This window comes from Solanum verrucosum, unplaced genomic scaffold (assembly GCF_900185275.1).
Source record: "Solanum verrucosum unplaced genomic scaffold, falcon-dt-bn FXZP01000185.1, whole genome shotgun sequence".
Lineage (NCBI taxonomy): Eukaryota > Viridiplantae > Streptophyta > Magnoliopsida > Solanales > Solanaceae > Solanum > Solanum verrucosum.
Genome location: NW_026020228.1, coordinates 279,279 through 302,279, shown reverse-complemented (window position 1 = coordinate 302,279; position 23,001 = coordinate 279,279). Strand labels below are relative to the sequence as shown.

The window sequence follows — 23,001 nt, the reverse complement described above, 5'->3', positions numbered from 1 at the left end:
TATCTTTATAAAAAAAAGAGTAAAATAACGACGAGATCATTTTGATTTTAAAAAATAATAATAACGACGACATTCATACAAAAATATGTAGTTCAAATAGAAGATTTAATTAAGTGACTATATATGTATAGTGCATTTTTCTTGTGTGTGTACCCAAAATTCAAAATAAAAGAATGAAAATAACTTTTCCTCCTACCCCACACACCCACACACCATGAAAATAATATAATTAAGAGGATATGAACATGTAAGTTCATTTAAGAAAAAAAAAAAAAAAGAATGAGCAAGACAGATAATTGAATGGAAAATTTATCTGAATAATAATAATCTTTTTTAGATGAAATATCATATGGGACGAGTATGAATTTTAGTTAAATCTCAATTATGAGTACTCCCTTATAATAAATTGGCGGTTGATATAAAATAGGTCAATACTTAATAGTAACATATCATGAAATTAATAATTTTTGAATATTATTTTATGCATATCGGGTCAAAACATGAATCATGTGTAATTTTAATTATTTATTTGATAAGGGTTTAACATTAATTCAATTAGATTAGAAAAATAATAAATAAATATTTAATTATTTTACTTCAGGGGGCTTCGTTAAAAATAAGGGCAATTATGAACCAAATGGTTAATATCAAAGGTATTTTTGAGCCAAAAAGTTGACGTGATAAGTATTTGGGGTCGAAAGGTAAATGAAGAATAGTTTGGTATGAATTCAGATAGTTGAGGGGGATTTTAGGGCCTTATCCGTATTTATTGTTATTGGGTATTGGTGCAAATTAACAGTTTTGTATGAATTTAGATAATTGAGGGGCATTTTAGGGCCTTATCCGTATTTATTATTATTGGGTATTGGTACATCTCCTTTCTCATTCTGTCCCGTATTTGACTTATCAATTTAAATTTGCAATAGATGCTATCCCCTGCAACAAAACATCTTTAACATATACAAATTTATGGGTGGGTTTGTCTTCTTCTGCCCATTATACAAACTTATGAGAAGAGTTACAGAATACTACTGGGTTAGAAAAGAAAATTCAAAACTCCTGCAATATTCAACAAGAAAGATTCGTTTATCTCAAAGGGGTCTCTAGGTGGGCGAAGCAGAAACGAAACAACTCAGTTTTCAGGATAAAATGACCACACACACATAAAAGAAAGTGAACAATAGTAGTCTTTCCTCGTGAAATTATGACTAGCTACTATGCATCATTTAAATACAACTTTTTTCTTTTAAATATTCATACTAGAAATTTACTATATGCAACCGTGCAAAGACATTAATAATGATAACTATAAATATTCTAAAATCTTATTTTTATACATATCATATGTAATTTTATAAAAAGTGCACCGCAATGTATGAATGTCATTGTTCTTATAGGTAGAACACGTTGTTACAGAGAAGTAAAATATAAGATGAAAAATTACTTGTCAATCGTTATAGTAAAATGTTGTTATAACGAATGGTTGTGATAATGAACCTTGATGTAGTAGGTTATCAACTTCACGTACCACTTAAAATGTTACACCTTCACTGAACTCTTACGGTGCTGCTATCTTGTTTCAACTTGACGAGACTATTCTCAATGTTCCATAAAAGAGGTTTATAGCTGGAAAATATTAAGATGGTAGAGTTACTAGTTAATAACAAAAAGGATATGGGCAAATTGCTTATGAATATGTCAACAAGTCTAAAAGATACATACATGCGAGTGAGACCATTGTATGCTTGTATGGCCTGCTGGAGCCGTGCATTAAGCTGCAAGATTTCAGCAGACAAGGCTTCTATTTTGCTCTGCTCTTCAGCTAGCGAACCCTAAATCAACAACCGATTCGGAGGACATAACTATTATGATTATTTTATACTTCACCAAAATCATAATGACAAGGAATTCAATCTGTCTGGAATGATCAGTCCCAACACTTTTGAGTATTACAACCTTTTTTTCCCCTAAATGAGACTTCCCGTAAGTTCATTATGTGTTTTGTGACTTGTGGGGATGGCTGACATGGGCACAAGGAACTTCGGTATGTTCTGTTGGACAATAATAACATATCTAGTGAAATCTTACAAGTGAGGTTTGGAGGATAAATGTACGCAGACCTTACCACTAGAGACTGTGTTTGAAAAATCTTCGGCTCAAGTGCAACAAATTAGCAAGTAACAAGGTAACAGTGCAAAGTCTATCGGAAAGGAACAATAAAATAATGTGATATCAAAACACAGTAAACAACATACTAGTAAAGATTATTAAAAACAATAATAAACAATGATAAAAATAAAAGGCAAGAACTATAATAATACAACTAGTCCCATGACAAAAGTCACCCTTAGCAACACAACACTACACTACCTACTAACCTTCTATCCTATTATGTGTCATCCACACCCTCCTATCTAAGGTCATATCTTCAGTATCCTAAAGTTGTGTCATATCCTACCTTATCACTTCTTTCTAATACTTATTCGGTCTACCTCTGCACTCCTCATACATATTAGTTAGTTGTTTTAGGACTACAATATATACTTTTAAGTTTCATATATTTCAATTTTCAGTTATTTTAAGAGGTAGTTACCATGGTTAACACTATGACTTAAAAATAAAACTGATCTATTTCAGTTTATTTCTAGTAATGTTTATGTATCTATTTTTCTATAGAATTAATATTACTCTTTATAAGTTTTCTCTAAGTCATCTTCATCATTTTTAGTTCCTTATATTCCTGCTTTTTTTTTTTTTTTTGTAGCAAACTAGACAATGTTTTCATTGTCTCATCTGCAATTTTCTTATTAAAAACTAACAGTCAGTATCAGAGTAGTTTTCTTCTTAAGGGGTATGTGATCGAGTTGGAGAAGCCATGGATGATGGAGCAAGTCTCACCAATTGCTCCGTCGGTCTTTGATGGAGATTAAGATAACTATCAGATTTGGGCAGTACGAATGGGGACATACATGGATGCTAAAAATCTTTGAGAAGTTGTGGAAGAGGATTGCGACATTCCAGCCCTATCGTATAATCCCATCATTGCTTAGATTAAAGCACACACGGAAAAGAAGACAAAGAAATCAAAGGCCAAGGCATGTTTATTTGTTGTTCTATCATCAACAGTTTCCACACGGATAATGTCTCTGAAAACTGCTAAAGAAATGGAATTATCTCAAGGAAGAGTATGTCAGAGAGGAGACAATAAAAGGTGCGCAAATTTTAAACTTAATAAGGGAGTTTGAATTGCAAAAAATGAAGTAATCTAAAACAGTGAATGAGTATTCAGATAGACTTCTAAATATTGCAAATAAGGTGAGGCTACTCGGCTTTACACTTGCAGACTCGAGAATTGTTGAGAAGATTCTTGTAACAATTCTTGAAAGGTATGAAGCAATAATTAAGACCTTAGAAAATACTAAGGAATTGTCAAAAATTAATTTGACAGAGTTGTTCAATTCCCTGATAGCTCAAAAGCAAAGAAGAATCATGAGACAAGATGTTAAAACAGAAGGAGCTCTTGTCAGTAAAAACCGGGTTAACAAAATTCAGAAGAAGAAAAAGGATCAAGCATTGAGTGAAAGAGAAACATCAACCAATAGCAATAGCAAAAGTAAGGGAGGAAGTACGTAGAAAAGTTATCCCCCTTGCCACCACTATGGAAGAAAAGGGTCATCCACCATTCAAGTATGGAGGAGACTTGATGCTAAATGCAAGAAATACAATCAACTTGGACACAAAGCAGTGATTTGCAAAAATAAGACCCCACGGTAGGAAGCAAATGCTCAAGTTCTTGATCAAGAAGAAGATCATCTTTTTGTTGCAACATGATTCTCAAGTAAGAGCTCCATAGATTCATGGTTAATTGATAGTGGGTGCACTAACCATATGACTTAAGACAAGAGCCTATTCAAGGAGTTGAAGCCCACTGAAATTTCCAAGGTTCGAGTAGGAAATAGAGATCACCATCTTGTCAAAGGAATTGGAATCATAGTTATCAAGACAAGCACTGACCCAAATAAAATTTCACAAGTTCTTTAGGTTTCTGAAATTGATCAAAATTTACTATTTGTAGGACATCTAATGGACAAAAGGATGCAGAATTTTCCTTCAAAGAAAATCATTGCCAAATCAGTGACACTATTGGAAATGAAATTTTCAGGGTGGAAATGAGAGGGAGGAGTTTTTCCTTTGATCCAACGGAGAAAGAACAACTAGCTTATTCCATGAAGGCAAGTGTAACAGAAATCTGGCACCAGAGACTTGGTCATGTCATCTACAAGCATTATTGTTGCTGAAGAAGGAAGATACAACAAGAGGACTACCAACTCTAGTTGATCACTCACCAAGTTGGTCAAGCTTGTCAATTTGGTAAGCAAAATAAAAAGTTATTTCCTAAAGCATTAGGGCAAACTTCTTAGAGGTTACAACAGATTAACACAGATGTTCCAGGACCTAAAAGAACAACATGCCTTAGTGGTAATCTATACTATGTTACATTCATTAACGATTATACAAGATTCTTCTGGATTTTTTTCATGAAATACAAATCAAAAGTGGCTAGAATTTTCTCGATGTTCAAGAAGATGAGGGAAAATCAAAGCGGTTGGAAAATCCAATCCATGTGGTCTAAAAATGGAAAAGAGTAATTCTGGAAAAAAAATTAACAAATTTTGTGAGGAAACAGGTATTACTCATCAACTTAAGTGCTCTATATACTCTGCAACAAAATGAAGTTAGTGAAAGGAGGAACATATATATAATGGAGATGACGCGAAGCCTATTGCATGAAAAAGTGTTGCCAAAAAGTTTTTGGGCCGAGGGAGCTAATACAACAATATTTCTCCAAAATCGGCTTCCCACTAAAGTATTGTAGAATAAAACTCTATTCGAGGCTTGGAATGGATTCAAACCATCACTAAGCTTCATTTAAGCATTTGGTTGTGTTTGTTTCTTTCATGTGTCGCAAGTTAAAAAAGAAATGATTTTCTTAATCAAACTTGGGAGTATAACTATGTGTATCCCCTGATTCTTGTCTCTAATTTCTTTTCCTTGATTTGAGAGGGGAAGCCCTGATGAAAGTGAACCTTTATTATTTCATTTCCTTTTCTCTTCGAACGAATTAGAAGGAAGGAAATAGTCGTGATGGATCATTGCAATTGTGCATTGACTATTGTGCACTAAACAAGATAATTGTGAAGAAGAAATACTATATTCTCTTGATCACCAACTTGTTTGATAGATTAGGGAAGGTCAAGTTCTTCACGAAGGTAAACTTGTAAACTTGCTAAAAAGGTAGTTCTTGGAATCTTTGTGGGTTATAGCTCATCCTCCAAGGCCTACAAATTATATAATCCACAAACAGTGAAGATAATTGTCAATAGAGATGTGCACTTTTATGAGGAAGGGAGTGGGACCGAAAGGACAATCAACTTTTAGTCAAAGCTTCAGAGGAGCAAACATCCGATCAATGGCAAAATGAGTTAGTGAATGATCCTCCAATTAGAGGTACAAGATTACTCTCTGACATCTACCAACAAAGTAATGTGGCAATTTATTTATTTTTTGAAAATGGTAATGGTGTATTCTTCAGCATTAAGGAGATGTTGGTGACCTGCAAACAGAGGGGAACAAAAGAAGAGAAAAAAAAATATTTACAAGGGTCCTAATAATTCTACAATTTGTTCTGTAACCTCTAAACCTTTCTCTTTACACCAAAAATAAAAGGATGCAATACAATCCCATCTAACCTTCTGAATGGAATTGGACCTATCTTCAAAATTTCTACTATTTCTTTCTTTCCATATTGTCCACCAAATGCAATTTGGAATTATCCTCCACCATGCCTTTTGACTCGTGCTCCCCCCTCTTCTTATCCAACAACTCAACAAATCTGCAGTATGCTCGGGCATGGTCCAGTTTGTTTTTGTGAGACTAAGGAAGATGGCCCAAATTTGTGTTGTAAAGTTGCAATGCAAGAATAGATGTTGGTTGGTCTCTGCTGTGTTCCGGCATAATGAACACCAAGATACTATAATCTTTCCTTTTCTCCTCAGCACTTCATGTGTCAGGCAAGCCTTTTTAGCAACCAACCATGTAAAGCATTTTATCTTAGTTGGTGCTAAGGTTCTCCATACCTTTCTCCACAAACTCTGCTTAGAGTTGCATTGTTGTGGACTTTCCATTTTGTATGCTCTGCTAACCGTGAAAGCCCTATCTTTACTATGTTTTCATCTCAAAGAATCAGGAGCATTGGTGATGCCAAGGAATTTTTCTAATAGCTCTAGCAATTTGGCCACTCTCTCCAGTTCCCAGTCATTCAAAAACCTTTTGAAGATTAGATCCCACCCTTGTGTTGTCCAACATTCATTGATATTTGCTTTAGGATTACTACATAGTAAGAACAGATCTGGAAAGGATTCTTTTAGAGGAATCTGTTTGTTCCACGCATCTGTCCAAAACTTAGTTCTCCTGCCATTTCCCACTTCAATGTACGTATTAGCTTCAAGTTTTTGCCATAAGTTTCTGATAGTTCTCCAAACCCCCACCCCATAGGCATCAACACTAACATTACTGCACCAAGGATTGTACTCACCATACTTGGATCTGATGACATCCTTCCATAAAGCTTGCCCCTCTTCATTATACCTCCATAACCACTTCATCAAAAGACTTGTTTTGTTTCCTTAGATCTCTAATACCCATACCTCCTTTGTCTTTGCTTTTCAAGGTTATCTCCCATTTGACTAGGTTATAACCTTTAATTTCTTTGCATCCATGCCAAAGGAAGTCCCTCCTTAATTTGTCCAGCTTCTTCAGAACTTTGGGGGTAATGGAAATAGTGACATGACATAAGTAGGAAGGGAGTCTAGCACTGAATTGATGAGAGTGTGTCTGCCTCCCATAGACAAATATTGAGCCTTGCTAATCTCATTTCTGTTTTCTCCACAATGCCATCCCAAATTTGTATGCTCTTGTGTTCATTTCCCAAAGGCATATGTAAACTGTTGGCAAATTCTCCACTATGCACCCCAAAATATTTGCCAGATTCAAATGTTTGTCACCTCCTTGATTGGAAATAATTACTTTTCCCCCAATTCACTTTCAAACCCGAGGAAGCTTCAAAACACAATAAGATTGTTTTTAAGAATCTTATTTGGTCCTCCCGAGGTTCACAAAAAACGATAGTGTCATCTGCATATAGCAAATGACAAATTTCTTTAACTTATCCACTGCTACCCTGTATCTGAAAACCTTTGATCCATCTATTTTGTATTGCTATTCTCATCAAGCTAGCAAAACCTTCCATTGCCAAGATAAATAGAAAGGGGGATAAGGGGTCACCTTGTCTAAGTCCCCTTTCTGAAGGGAAGAAGCCCACTGGTTCACCATTCACCAAAACAGAAAAACGGACAGTGCTGATGCAAAAATGAATCCAACCCAACCACTTTTCTCCAATGCCCATTTGTCTGAGGGTGTTCATCAAGAACTTCCAATTTACATGATCAAATTCCCTTTCCATGTCCAATTTGCACACTACACCAGGCTCAACACCTTTCAATCTTGAATCCACACATTCACTAGCTATAAGTGCAGCATCCATTATCTGTCTCCCTTTAATGAAGGCCAGTCGATGCTTGTTGACCAACTTATCCACCACCTCTTTCAGTCTCTCAGCTAGTATTTTTGCTAACACTTTGTATATGCCTGAGATTAGACTTATAGGTCTGAAGTCCTTCAATTCAGAAGCACCTACTTTCTTGGGGATGAGAGCCACAAAAGTTGCATTGAAACTTCTCTCAGTCCTCTGATTATTATAGAACTCTTGTATCATACCTTTGATGTCTTCTTTCACTACTTCCCAGAATATAAGATAGAAGGACATGGGAAAACCATCGAGCCCAGGAACTTTCTCCATAGCACAAAGTTTAATGCATTCTAGAATCTCCTCCTCCTCAATTTGTTTCTGTAACTCTTCCTTTTCATCCTCATTAATACAAGTAATCCCCTGCAATTGTAATTTTGGCCTCCAAACTTCTGTCTCCTTGTACAAATTTTCGTAGCAACTCTTGATGGCCTCCTTGATATCAGAAGGATCAGTGACATTGCTTCCCTCCACCTTTAAAGATTCTATGGTGTTGTATCATTTGCAAGATGTAGCTATTCTATGAAAAAAACTTTGTGTTCTTATCCCCCTGCTTCAACCATTGTATTCTAGATCTTTGTTTCCACCTTATCTCTTCATTTTTGACAACTTCTTCAAAGGACATTGCCAAATTTGTTTTTTGCATTAATTCATCATCTGTAAGTGGTCTTTGCTCCTTTGCTCCTGAAGGATCTCCCATTTGGACAATTTGTCAAGGATTTCTTCCTTTTGTTGTTTCCAGTTGCTCCTATTATTCTTGCTCCATTCCTTCAATTTCCTTTTAAGGAGTTTCAGCTTTTCAGCTAAGACAAAACCTGTTGTACCAGTAACTACAAATGATGACCACCAGAAACTCACTTTCTCCTTGAAGCCTTCAACCCCATCCATCAGTTTTCAAATTTGAAGTATGACTTCTTGAAGTTCCTGTCTCCACAAGTCAGTAGAACTGGGTTATGATCAGATACCAACTTTGGAAGAGTTGATTGTCTAATGAGGGTGAAGAGTTCCTCCCATTGAGCAGAATACATTATTCCGTCAATCCTTGATGCAGTTGTATGGTTCTCTCCTCTTCTCCAGGTGAAAGACCCTCCAAATAAAGGAGGGTCTGTAAGCTCCACATCCTCAATACAATCAGAGAATTCTGACATAGCCCCATTGATAGATGAACAGTTTGTTCTTTCTGATGGATATCTGATGACATTAAAATCACCACACACTATTATGAGCCTACAGGCACGAGGAAGCACTTCAGGATTAAAAGAATGGAGGAACGCTATGGAGCAGGAGATGTTAATGATCAAGAAAAAAAAACTTGGGAGTTAGTTGGCAGGCCGAAAGATAGGAAGGTCATTGGAGTAAAACAGGTGTTTAGAATCAAGCTTAGTTCTGATGGTTTTATCAATAAAATACAAGGCTAGGCTTGTTATCAAAGGATATGCTCAAATATTTGGTGTTGATTACTTGCACACCTTTGCTCCAGTGACCTGATTTGATACCATGTTGCTAGCAATAGCAGCACAAAAGGGCTGGAAAATGTTCCACCTAGATGTAAAATCTGCTTTATTAAATGGTGTACTACATGAAGAAATTTATATAGAGCAACCTGAGGGTTGATTAAGGAAAAGAAGAAAAAGTATGTCTGCTTAGAAAGGCTCTTTATGGCTTAAAACAAGCTCTTAGAGCTTGATAAAGCGGGGTTGATGATCACTTGTTGAGTTTGGGGTTTGTCTAAAGTATATCTAAACTTGCTCTTTATGTCAAACATAAAGGAATTGATCTTCTCATTGTTTCCCTTTATGTTGATGATCTCTTGGTGACGTGAAATAATGTATGGCTAGTTGAAGAGTTTAACAAGGAAATGATGCAAGTGTTTGAAAGGACAGACCTTGGCCTAATGACATACTTTCTGGGAATGGAAAATCAAGCAAGGTTGTGATGAAATTTTTAATTGCTAAAAGAAGTATGAAGGGGAGATACTTAAGAAATTCCATAAGGAAAATTGCAAGGCAACAAGCACACCAATGAATCCAAAGGAGAAGCTAAGCAAAGAGGATGAAGTTGATAAAATTGATGAAGGAAATTTTAGAAGGTAGATTGGATGCTTGATGTATCTCATTGCAACAAGGCCAGATATTCTATTTGTTGTAAGTCTCTTATCTAGATTTATGCATTGTGCTTTCGAAATGCATTTGCGAGCAGCAAAAAGAATTATAAGATACATAAAAGGTAGGAAATTTATCAAAACAACAAATATTTAGCATTAAATAGGACCCTTTAGCTATACTTTCAATATTTACAATAAACAACTATATCTTAGTTTGCTATGAAATTATTTTTTGTATTTTTCGCATGGTTTTCACTTGAAATAATACAAATACAAAATAACCAACTAAGTAAATCATGGAAGAGAATTTTGCGAATTGGGTAAACATCCTGAAATTACTGTCTCATTACTTCCATGAGTCTCAAATAGACAATTGATTCTCCTTCTTCTTCCTCGAATTCAATTTGTCATGGATAATCGTCCTTGAAATTCAACAAATGATCAACTCATCATCGTTTTAATTTCATTTTTCGAGATCAATGATACAAAAAAATGAAGCAGCAGTTCATTATTAGAGCAACGGATTGTTGACTAGAGAAGAAATTCGCAGGCAATTCAGATTTGATTTTCGAGATTTAATCGATCATGTATTGTGTCAAATTTTTGGGGAGTAATTGAAGGATCTATTTCCGATCACAATCTGAAAATTTCAAAAAGGTCGTACATTCATCATCGTGTTCTTCGATGGCAGTAAGAAGAATTTTCTTTCGGTTAAATGAAGACGGTGAAGATTTCATTTTCACAAGGAAGAAATCTTAAATTTTGGAGAAAATAGGTTTTTATCTTTAAAAAAAAAATTACAATTGGAATACAATAATACAATTGATGATGTGATCTGCATTGTAAATTGAATGGATTCAAATTATTATGATGGATGATTGGGACACAAATTTATCAGGAATATAATTTAGAAGATTTGATCCAAATTGTATATTGAATATAAGAAATTTTGAAATACAAAATGAGTTTAGAATACAATTCTATTTAGAACACAATTTGTTTGGATGATTGGAATACAAATTTATTTAGAATACAATGATAATTTGATCCAAATTGTTTATTGAATATAATAAATTTTGGAATACAAAATTAGTTTAAAATACAATTCATTTAGAATACAATTTGTGTGGAATACAAATTAGATTGGATTATGATCTGATACAATTTTATTTAGAATACAAATTTATTTGGAATACAATTTAGATTACCTGACCCAAATTATATATTGAATACAAGATTAGTTTAGAATACAATTTTTTTTAAAATAGAATATGTTTATGAAACAGAAAAATACAAAAAAGCCCGAAAAAAACCAAAAACATATAAGGATTGAAACAAAATATAAAACAATTGAAAACCCTTATTGGATTTGAATACGGAAGAGAAAAATATAAAAAAGCCCCAAAAATATAAATTAACTCTCCAAGATTATCAATAAAATCTCAATAACTATATACCCAAAATTAGATTACTCGAATCAATGAGATTCTGATGTAAATCCTTTGTATGACTTTTTCCATTTTGAAAAAAAAAAAAGGGGAGAGAATCTGGGAGAGAGAGAAGGGGGAACAAAAATGGAAAGAGGATGTATTTTAGGATGATGGTTATAAACATTTAATTTGCTAAAAACATTAAAAAAAATTGTTCTTTTTCATAATATTTTTAAACTATAGCTATTTTCAATAAATAAGTTGATAATTTTGACTAGTTCTATAATTTTTCCTAAAAGGTACTATCGAATATGGTGTCAAATTCAAGAAGAGTGAGAATTTCAAGTTGTATGGATCCATAGACGATGATTGGGCTGGATCAATTGACAACATGAGAAGTACATCAAGATGTGGCTTTAGTCTGGGATCAGGGATTTTCTCTTGGTGTTTTAAAAACAGGAAACTATGGAACAATCCACGGTAGAGGCTGAACTCATTGCAGCAACGGCAACAGTAAAAAAACATTATGGCTGAGAAATATTTTCTGATTTGCATATATAATTTTTTATGCAAAAAATGCAACATTAGTGGAAAAAGAATAAAGCATGGTGCATCTTTTATTTGTCCAACAATATCAATAGTTTATGCATTATTTAGTAAGTTTATGTTGCTTAGTGCATCGGATTAGCTGACACTATAAGCTGAAAGTTAAACATAATTGGGGTACTAGTATAAGAATTATAAAAATCCAAAATGGCACAAAGAAAATTCATTTCTTTTTTTAATGAATTGTTGTCTTTTTTTTCTCATTTGAATCAATTGTTTCTTATATTTTTATATACGGTTAACAACTGAACAACCTAATCAAAACCGGTAACAACCAAACCGATAAATAAATATTCTATATGGTTTGGTTTTTAATAATTTAAAGACCAATTAAATTGTTCTGATTGTTGTTTCGACCAATAACCAACTCAAACCAACCCGTGAACAGCCCTACCTATAACTATTGAGACACTTCTATGACTTATAATTGTTTCTTATGCTTTAATTATGCATGTAATTAATGGAAACGGATTAAAAAGGGAATTAGAACCACCTACTGGGGTTGTGGAGTAGGAGCCATGACGGTTTAGGGGTTTTGGGTCGTGACACTGTCAATACGTATCTTGAAAAAAAAATGTGTCATGACCGACTGTTCAGAAGTTGCAGCATACATGCATGAATGTAAAAAGAATAGCTCTTTTATTACAGTTCAAATGCATCTACCTGTCTGCTATTCGACCTAAATGACTGTGCAAGGCACAGTGTGACAATTGTTCCATTGCATTTCAGGATGCGAGTGAACCAGATTCAAATTCAAATACTCCTTTGTCCCATTTTATGTGACACCATTTGACTTGGATCCGTATTAAGAAAAAAGAAAGACGTTTAAAACTTGTGCTCTAAACTAATCCTTAGATTTGGGTGGCAATAAATCATTTCAATAAAGTAAATGGGAAATTTTAACGTTAAATTATTTTTAATTATAGTAAGGTGATATTTTTTTTGGGACGGATTATAAAGAAAAGGGTGTCACATAAAATGGGACGGAGGGAGTAGCAAATAGTAACATAATAAGAGTTTGATGAATAACCTTGATGGAGATGATGTCAGCATATTCTGTGCCTTGAATTTCATTTTTGCTGCCTTTGACGCCTTGCTGGATCAGGTTGTTGTTTGCAGTTGCTATTGCAGTTTGGTCATTCCTTAACTTATCTAACATAACACGAAGCTCCTCATTTTGCTTGAGACAATCTTTGACCTGCATGGAAGTACTTCAAAAATAATGTCTCTGACCAGAAGAGAAACATTCGTGACATTGGAGCTACATTACCAAGGGTGTAACTACAATAGAATATGAAGAAAACTATCCCGTACACCAAAGAAGGAAATATACTCAACCAACTGATTGCATCTAAGAGCAAAAGTTAGATAAATGAGACCGCTGTTGCATATGGGAATTTTTCTAAAGCACATCTTATGCTTAAGGAGTACAGAAAAATCACGCGTAGCCAAACTGAGTAAACTATTGAAATCTTCAAGAATTTGCAGGTAGCAGAAGCCAGCCAACCCAAAAACTTCCTCAAGAAGAAGATGCTTTATTGTTCTGATTTCTGAATCAAAGAAAGGTTCGACATCTTTTTTGTTCTCACTGGTACTACTAGCACTTCATGCTTTGATTTCAATACGGATATGATATCAGACACATTCACCAAGACTATTTGGTTTTGACGGTTAACAAATTGCAGGAATGATTGCCAAGTTCTTCCCATGTAACTCTTTTGCAATCACCAATACTTTTCAGTACTAACCTTATGAGAGAAACGACACTCATAAGTCATAAACCTTCCTCCAATCTGTCAACTATTTATTACAATCAAAGATTACATTAAGGAAAAGTAAACAGACTTGTCAATAATTATATACAGAGCATGATTTACTACTATTGAAACAGGACATGGAAGAAACTACATATAAGAAAATATTTCAAAGTAAACTTCAAAACAATGTGAATAGGCATCATACCATCTTCTCATCCTAATTTAACTTCAAGCACTTGAAATTACCTGATTCTCCCACTGCACCGCCACCCCTAAAGCTTCTTGATGAGCAGAAGAAAGATTAGAATTTTCCTCATATAATCTCTCTATCTCTGAGGATTGTGAATCAATCTGAAATAAGAACAGAATGGAATGATTTCAAATTTCACATTGCAAAATGAAAAACAAAATAAAAATAGAGGATGGAGGATATACCTCCATTAGAAGTTTCTGCCGGCTACTTTCCAATCTTTCAATAGCCACTGCCATATCATGTAATTGCTTTTCAAGCCTCACCTTGTCTTCCTTAAAGGGTTGAAATAAGACCTTAAACTCAAAGAACATTGTTCTACCAAAAGTTTATAATACACTTAACCACATGAGTGTTACCAAAGTACGACCGAAAACATTTTTTGAAGGGGCCAAAAATTTGAAGGATATTAGCAAAAGAATTTAGTTGTGATAAAAAGACCTTAAGAAACAAACCCAAAATTGAGGAACTGTTTTTGCACAGAAAAAAATGAGTCAACAGGGCAATTACACTGCAAGGGGATTTAGCAGCATGATATAAAGAATAATAATTTTAATAATGTATAAAAAAAAAATTTAAAAGAAATTATCAAAAATAATGTATGCTCATTGGAAGATCATTTTCCTTTCCACAGAAAACATTAGCCAACTCAAATTTAACATGCTGAATTTTATTTATCAACTGCAGACGCATTGATTACCTCTGAGAATGTCTTCTGGGATGCCTTTCCGGTGACTTCACCTGTAATAAATAGCACAATAATACAGAAAAGGCCAACAGATATCACGAGACAGCCAACTGGTCGTTAAATGATAGATATTACAAGCGAAAGAGAAGTTCATGTAATGCATATGATTTATAGTTTACTATGTTAGGTGATTCTTGTTTCTTTTTCACTTCCTAAATTTTGTTGTGCAGTAATATTTTCAGATTGCAGTTTCAAAAAAATCTATTTTCAGATTGTTTGCACTCCCCTTCGCTTGCTTCGATATGACCTACATTACTTTCTATTATTATTGATTGACATGAGTCAATTGGATAATGACCTTCATCAATCCACATAGGCTCTTCTGATATTATGGAGTGGACACCCTCAATTTTGAGCTTATAACTACTATTTTACCTTTACCTCCGAAGTCTTTTTTTTCCTCAACAATTTGAAAGTTGTGAAAATTATGCTTCCTTCTGTCTCTTCTCTCTCCCCGTAACTTTCTGCCTCTTCTCTTTCCATGTAACCTTCTCTCCTTTGCCACATACGCCAGGGTCACCGACCCATCTCCCCTACACCACCGCATTGCAGACCCATCTGTCCTACCCACTGCGTCGTCGATCCATCCCTCCTACGCCACCTACCACCATTGACACTGACGTTCCAGATTTGGTATGTTTCAGGTTTTTTCTCTCCTCTTTTCTGCTACGGACGGAACCCTAGTTTCTGGTCCACTATTAGAGCCAGAGAGACCCGGTGACCTCAACTTTGTCATCTGTCTCTTCACCGAACTGCCGCCAATTCTGTGTTCTCCTCCAAGATCTGACCAAAGAAGTGATGCTACTTTCCAGCAACCTCTATACCAACAAGGTCCGACCAGTATCAAATTGGAGCAGTACTCCTAGCAGCTAGCAATTTTCAGCTACTTCGTGAAGCCATAAAAGCAGGTTCTTTGTACTTCAAGACTTGCCGCACCACAGGTTTCTTTGATCTGTATTTAAATTTTTATTTGGCTAAGCTATATTCTGGTTGGTCTTCGCAGTTTCTTGTTCGCTTTACTTTTGTTTTGACTCTTCCTCAGATGCTAGTTTTCAAAGTTAATTATTGGGAGATTGTGTATTCTATGCATTGTTCCCCCCTTATCTGCCTTAATCCCTTGCCTTCTTGATTTTTGCTATAGTTCTGGTCCAGATGCTGTTTGTTTTTAGCTCTTGTCCAGCCTTCCGTATTTTTATATCTGCATTGGTGGCTTTAGGGTTTGATGGTAGTTTAAAGCAGAAGCGGGGGTCAGGGGTGGCAAGGATACCAAGGGAGATTGAGATTCTAGGTTGCAGATTAGGTCTTGGGACATAGGGAGCTTGAGGGGGAAATCAATAGAGTAAATGACGATTCTCAAGAAGAGTTAGATCAATGTAGCTTGTGTCCAGGAAACCAAATGGGTGGGAACCAAGGCAAATGTAGTCGGGTTTATGTTGTTGTACTCAGGAAGCTCGAGGAGTAGGAATGGAGTAGGCATTTTAGTTGATAGGGAACTCAGGGAGCAAGTTGTAGAGATTAGGAGGGTGAATGAAAGAATGACGACCGTTAAGCTAGTTGTGGGAGGGCTGACTTTTAACATAATAAGTGCACACGGTGCACAAACAGGTTTAGACGAGGAGGTCAAAAAGCTCTTCTGCGGGGATTTGTACGAGGTTGTGAGAGACATCCAGTACACCGAGAAGCTATTTTTAGGAGGAGATTTTAATGGTCACATAGGGACCACATTTAGGGGCTATGATGATGTACATGATGGTTTCAACTTTGGGGATAGAAATCAAGATTTCCACTTTTAATTTCACTAGTGCTTTCGATTTGGTCTTAGTAAACTCGAGCTTCCACAAGAGAGAGAAGCACTTGGTGATCTAATGTAGTGCGGCGGCTAAGACCGGGATAGATTACCTACTCCTTAGAAAGGGCGAAAGAGATTTATGCAAAGGACTTCAAAGTTCAAGGTTATTTCGAGGTGATGATCTCCTTGGCGACGCGTGGGAGGTAGATTCACAGCGGCTCCCATTGTGGTTTGGTAACAGGGAGACAATGTACCTTTGGGTAGCGTTGGTTTTCACACAACATTGATGAAAAGTGAAACTATGTAAGTCACATCTGAGGAGTCACGGAAAAGACGCACGAAACTACGCAAATAAGATTTGAGGAGTCACTGGATAGACGCACGGTGCTACACAACTTAGATAAGAGAAAGTAGTCTAAAAAGATGCATGATGCTACACAAATCATATATGAAAAAGTAGTCACTGAAAAGATACAAATCAGATATGAGAAAGTAGTCACCAAATATATGCACGGTGCTGTGCAAATCGGATATGAGAAAGTGGTTATTGGAAAAATTCACAGTGCTACACAATTCAAATCTAAGAAGGCACCGGAAAGAAGCATGGTGACAACTTTCTTTGTCTTAGATGCTTCTCTAATCAGTCCTTTCTTTTTTTTTGAGAAAAGGGTAACTTAGTATTCATTGAAAAAATTCATCATCCAAGAAATGATGAATTGGAAACTTACATCCCATAGTGTGATGGGACCACCCCATACAGTTTATCAGATTACAAGTTTCCTAAGAACTCTGCTACTTCTACCACCCCCCCCCCCCAACCAAATCTTGTTTACACCAAAAAAATAGAAGACTAATACAGTTTGTTTTAATCCTCTGACAAGTAATTTTCTGTCCTTCAAAGCACCTAGTGTTTCTTTCCTTCCATATGGACCACCAGATACATGATGGGATGAGCTTCCACCATTCTTCCTTTTTACCTCTGCTTCCAACTCCTAGCCAACTGTTCAGAAGCTCCAATGTAGTCTTTGGCATCACCCAACTAATCCCCAAAATGCATAAAAACATCCACAAACTGGTAGCTATTTGGCAGTGTATGAATAGATGGTTGTTCACTTCAGCTTCCTGTTCATACATAAAGCACCTTGAGCAGATTTGCATGCCTCTTTTCTGTAGGACCTCATGAGTGAGACATGCCTTCTTGATTAGTAGCCAAACAAAACATGAAACTTTCAATGGACATTTCACCTTCCAAAGCAGTTTCCAGGGCCATCTTTCAGCTCGTGAGACATTATGGTTCATCTTCCAGTAGCATGATTTCACTGTATAGACCCCTTTGTTGTGTATCTTCCATACTGGCTTATCAGAACTCTCAGAGTCCTTCTTAGCATGATTATTTTTCATGCATATAGTATTGTCGCAACTTTTGATAACATAATCATTGGCTAGACAGGCAGCTATATGAGTTATAACAGCCCGCCTGTTGCGGAAGCTTTTTTTATTATTTTCTACCAAGATCGTAGATACTCTAATATAATGTGAGAAATATTATAGAAGAATATTATTGAATTGTGTCTCTACATTATTATATTGAGACTATATTTATAGACACTACATTAGACTCCTTTTCCAACTAAGACACTACATTAGACTCCTTTTCCAACTAAGACACTACATTAGACTTCTTTTCCAACTAAGACACTACATTACAATCATTTTCCAAGTAGGATTCTATACACTATTCTTGTTCCTACTCCTATTCTAAATGAAATAAACCAATATAACTCTCCTCATATTATATATCAGTGAGCTCTTTGATGCCTTGTAACCTTATTTTAATTATGATATTCTTTTGATGCTCCATTCAAATAAGTTCCTACTGTGTTTAAATTTTGTTCATTTCTCTGTGACAACCAGCAACAGTAATAGTTACCTTATGATTTCATATCATCCTATTAAATATATGGTTAAAATAAGTTTCAATGGGATCTCCCAAGTCTAGGAGACCTTTGTTTGAGAGAAGTCTACCAAGATTTACAACTTGTCTTGGACCTTGGAAAACCGCAATCAAGCATGGAGGCCTTGAAAGCACTGTTGAAGCTGCAGGATCTGTGCAAGAAGCAGAGCATAGTTATCGCAGAATATACCCCGTGATCGGGGGAGCGCGCAGTGAAGGACACAATCACCAACAAGCCATCGCAATCATGGAAGCCCATGTCCCAGCCATCTGCGAGAGCGGATCCATGACCATGAATGCGCCGCCTCCAGGCCTAGTCCAAGATTGCGATCGCAGACCACTTGTCGCAATTAGGGAGAGTACTTAATCACCCTAGTTCCAGCTTTGTTAATTATAGCCTATTTTCTTTTAGGGCTTGTTAGACTTTATTATGTAATATTTAAACCTGGTATACAATGACAATAACATTCCCAACGAAATCCCACATGTGGAGTGTGGGGAGGGTGGCAGCCTTACCAATACTTTATAAGGACAGAGAGGTTGTTTTCGATAGACCCTTGGCTCAAGTAAAGCATATCAAACAATTTAAACCTGGTATAAATAAGTAGAAATATCTACTAACCAAAAATGGTTAGTTTAAAGCTTACATTTGATGAATGATGACTTTTGTGAGATTTGGAGAGATCACAAATCCACTTGAGGGTATCTTATAGAGTAGATGTTGCTTAATTGCTTGTTTAAGGTACTTAATCTCTATGAAATGTTCTAGATTCTGCAAATCTTTGCAAACTGAAAATGGAGTTCATTTTTTTATGACTGAGAAATTTGTCTGGAACCAACCTTTAGGGCCAAGTGCAGCCTTCGACAACTTAGAACGATAGGCTGCGCAAACTCAAATTTGTGACCTAGGACACAATTCCCTCAATCTTTGCATTGAGCACAATCCTAACCTCTCTAACAGAACGGGAAAAAAATTCCAACCATGTATCGACAACCCAGCAATCTTATCCAACACAGTTTGGCCTTATTTTTCAGTTTTCAACATAGCCACGGGTGACGAGTGGTATGTAGCTTCAAATCCTGCCACATTCAATCACCCATATTTAATGCTTTCCGCCTCCGTTCCCTATGAGAACTAAACGATGAAATATACACTATTTGTTATCTTTCACCTTTACACCAACCGATACTCTTCATGTTGCACATCCATCGCTCAATTTAAGATCTAGTTGGAATTTCTGATCTTAGATTTTTGGACCTACCGGCCTTGCACTATTCAAGATATTCAACTGTGATTTGGTCGATCTTTCACAATTATTTCATATTCTGCACCTTCAATATTGTGACAAATTTTGTATCATCAGATGGCTATCCTTCCGTCTTTACTTACTCCCTTACTCAATAACCTTTAAGATCAATTTCAATGTTTGACTACCATGTATCCTGTATCTGGACATTTACATTTATACAAATTGATAAGAGCTAAGCAATTCAATCTAAAATATTGAAAAATATATACCTGAGACCTTTTTGGACATAACAGCAAGCTTCTCTTCCAAATCCTGCCTTTGAGAACTTAGTGCAGATACATGCGCTTTCTCCTCCGCTAACTGCTGTCTTTCTTGTTGCGTCAACAGGGTCACTTGCTGTAATTACAAAAATGGTATAGCAAATAAATAAAGCTTAAAGAGGTAATCATGACAACATAAACAAACAATGTAACCTCTAATTGAGATTTTAAATTTGCTAGCTCCTTCTCCATAGCTTGCATATGATCTGGCGGAAAAATCATTGAAGTTAAACCACTAACAGGACCGGTCATTGCTTGCTGCTGTAATGAGTTTAGTTCTGCTCTTAGAGATCCCGCATCCTCTTCAGCCTAATCCCAAAAGGATTCAAACGTATTAAGGCATACTATTCCACTTCAACTCATTAAGTAAAAGAAAATACTAGCATACCCGATACTGTTCCTCTTCTACTTCCTTCAAGCGTTTCTTAATTGTACGAAGCAGAGCTGAAAGATCCTCCTATATTTAAACAACAGGGCTCATAGGAAAAAGACAGATGGAGCACATATAAGGTTAAAAAACAATAGAATGGTAGTAGAAATGATATGTACTCGTGCAACAACTGCTGCATCCTTTTCCATGGCAACATCCTTGAGTGCTTTTCTTAATGAAGGTATAGTGATTTGCTCCTGCACTTCCAAAGAAAAGAAAGTGAAGCCACCTATCTACTTTAAAGAGGTCTCAATATCTTACTTAAATTCCTTTTTATTTCTCCTTTCAGCAAAGTGAAGGCAAATTCAGAATGGTTTATCATCTAAGGAAAAGGATCCCAAGTGTGCAGAATAACGTATTGTATTGGGAAAGCGCAACCAAATATATTGTTGTACTAAGATCTTAAATTAAAGTAATTACAGCATCATGATCTCATCCATGAATGAACACAATAGTGCTAGGATATGAGCAGATAAAGACCATATTAATAAGGTAATGATATTTGTTTCATTTATTACAATGTCTATAAATAATACTCCCTCCATCCCATAAATGTGAAGGTGTTAGATTGGGCACGGAGTAGAATGAAGGATGTACTTTTGAAACTTGTAGTCTAAAACAAGTCATTAAGAAATGTGTGGGGGTAAATTGTCTCATTAAGGGTTAATGGGAGTGTCACATAAATTGAGACAAAGGGAGTAGGAACAACGTCCACTACCTAAGTCATACTTTATCAAAGTCTTTGTATTCTTATTTTTTTTTTTTTTGAGAATGAACTTTATCAAAGTCTTTATATTCACTCCTAATACTTGCTGATTGTTAAAAGTTACAATCATTAAAGGGACATTATCTAGCTGTTACTGTGGCGCAACTGAGATGTGGAAATGAGTGGTGTTTGAGCTTTATAAGGGGTTCTTCAATTGGGAAATTGAAGGATGACTACCTTGCTGCAAGAATTGAGTCTGGTATCACTAGATGCTGAAATGAGGATTCTTTGCTATGGACTGGACAGAGCAACGGTGATTTCTATGTACAATCCTGCTATATAATTTTGGTAACAGCAGAAAATTTTTCTTCATGGCCTTGGAAGATAATTTGGGAAGCCAAAATTACTTTATAAAGTGGCATGTTTCAGCTGCATATTGACTCATGATGGATGCTTGACAGAGACAAATTTCCAGAAAAGAGGTCTGCAGTCATGCAGCAGATGATTCCTTTATGGGAAGGGAATTGAGGATAATAGGAATTCCAGCACTGTGAGGTCGTTAGTTACCTTTGATATCTCTTTTTCGGTATCTTTGGGCTGGAACATGTTTTTAATGGACGAGAATTTTATTTGGAGCCAAACTCAACCTTAGAAACTCAAGGATGATGAGTCTAATCCTCTACCCTTCTCCACTAAAAAAGTTAAGACTTAGTTTGCTTGGCACAAAGGCTTGAATCTTAGTGCTGGAAGTTTATATGAATGAAGCATTTACCATATAAAAAAAAGGAACACTATGGATTTGAATCCCATACATTGATGACTTTCAAATAACTGATCATAAAACTTTTTCCAGTAAGAACTTATTCTATGTGGACCATTTACATGACTAGTCTTCATTGAAGAAACTATAACTAAAATACAACATCTTTTTCCTCAGATAAATAAGTGTAAATATGGCATTTGAAAGCTGCATTACCAGATCATTAAGACGTTTTTGCAACATGTTGTTCTCAACTTCTTTTGTCTGAAGCTGAAGAAGAAAATTTTAGAACAAGAGATATTCATTAGTACAAAAAAAAACGTATTCAAAATGAGGGAGGAAAGAAGTAAATACCTTTGAGGCGAGTGCTCTATTTTCTTCATCTAGTTGTGTGTTTTGTTTTTGCACAACTTTCAATTGAGAAACTAAGGCAGTGATATCATTCTGCAGATGTATACATAACTCAAAAAAATGAATATTAACCTAATGGTATTCTTAAAGCAGTGCAGTTTGTGAAAAGGAAATTGAGTTTACCTCTGATAAGCGAGTTGCACTCTGAGATTTTGTAATCCCCAAATCCTCTGGCAAAATATAAAAAAAAAATTGAAGATGAGAAGAATGGAGAAAGAGGAGGATTGTTGATTAAATTTTGTTACCAGGTTTAGCAAGATCTGGTCCAGAAGATGTCTTGCTTAATCTCTCTGCTGCTCTCTTTTGACGAATTTCTTCCAACTGCATACATACAAACAAGATATGGAAAATTTTGTAAATGAGAAACGAAGATTGCGGAGCCTAAAATTCATACCGTTCGACGACCAAGGGAGGCGTGACGAGACTCCATACCCCAAATCAAATCCAATGCGAGGAAGGACCCTTCTCCGCTCCTTTGCCTAACCCAACTTCCCTTTAACACAAAAAAGAGGAAAATAAGAAACTTTTCATTTTCTTTCTTAACAAATATGACAAAATTGAATAAATCTTTATTTTGTTTTTCAAACACTTTCTCACCTTAAAATGATGTAATTAAGTTAATTTGGACAAAATTAATGTTTTCAAAACTTTCTAATCATCTCACATATCATATATCATACAATAACTTTCGCATATAACCACTCAAAAATAGTCTAATTACGCTCCATAACCATAGTTTAATAATTACAATATGTAGCTACATATTATAGGGAGAAGAGAGATTGGGAAAGAGAGGAGAGAGGCGAGCGAGAGTGGGAGAGAGGTGAATTGTATATGTATA

At 35.6% G+C, this 23,001-nt stretch overlaps 1 protein-coding gene across 1 annotated transcript; it reads right to left on the bottom strand.

Moving 5' to 3' along the window:
* Window positions 1-1,334: 1,334 nt before the first annotated feature.
* LOC125831903 (uncharacterized) lies at window positions 1,335-22,615 on the bottom strand. The gene is made up of 15 exons (XM_049511029.1): window positions 22,555-22,615; window positions 22,406-22,481; window positions 22,284-22,330; window positions 22,104-22,193; window positions 21,966-22,019; window positions 20,403-20,480; window positions 20,242-20,310; window positions 20,007-20,162; window positions 19,803-19,929; window positions 14,493-14,533; window positions 13,978-14,067; window positions 13,789-13,893; window positions 12,816-12,983; window positions 1,723-1,832; window positions 1,335-1,626 (listed from the first exon to the last, which is right to left on the bottom strand). Exons 1-15 carry the CDS (start codon window positions 22,588-22,590, stop codon window positions 1,548-1,550), a joined length of 1,326 nt encoding a protein of 441 aa, XP_049366986.1. The 5' UTR covers window positions 22,591-22,615; the 3' UTR covers window positions 1,335-1,547.
* Window positions 22,616-23,001: the final 386 nt, after the last annotated feature.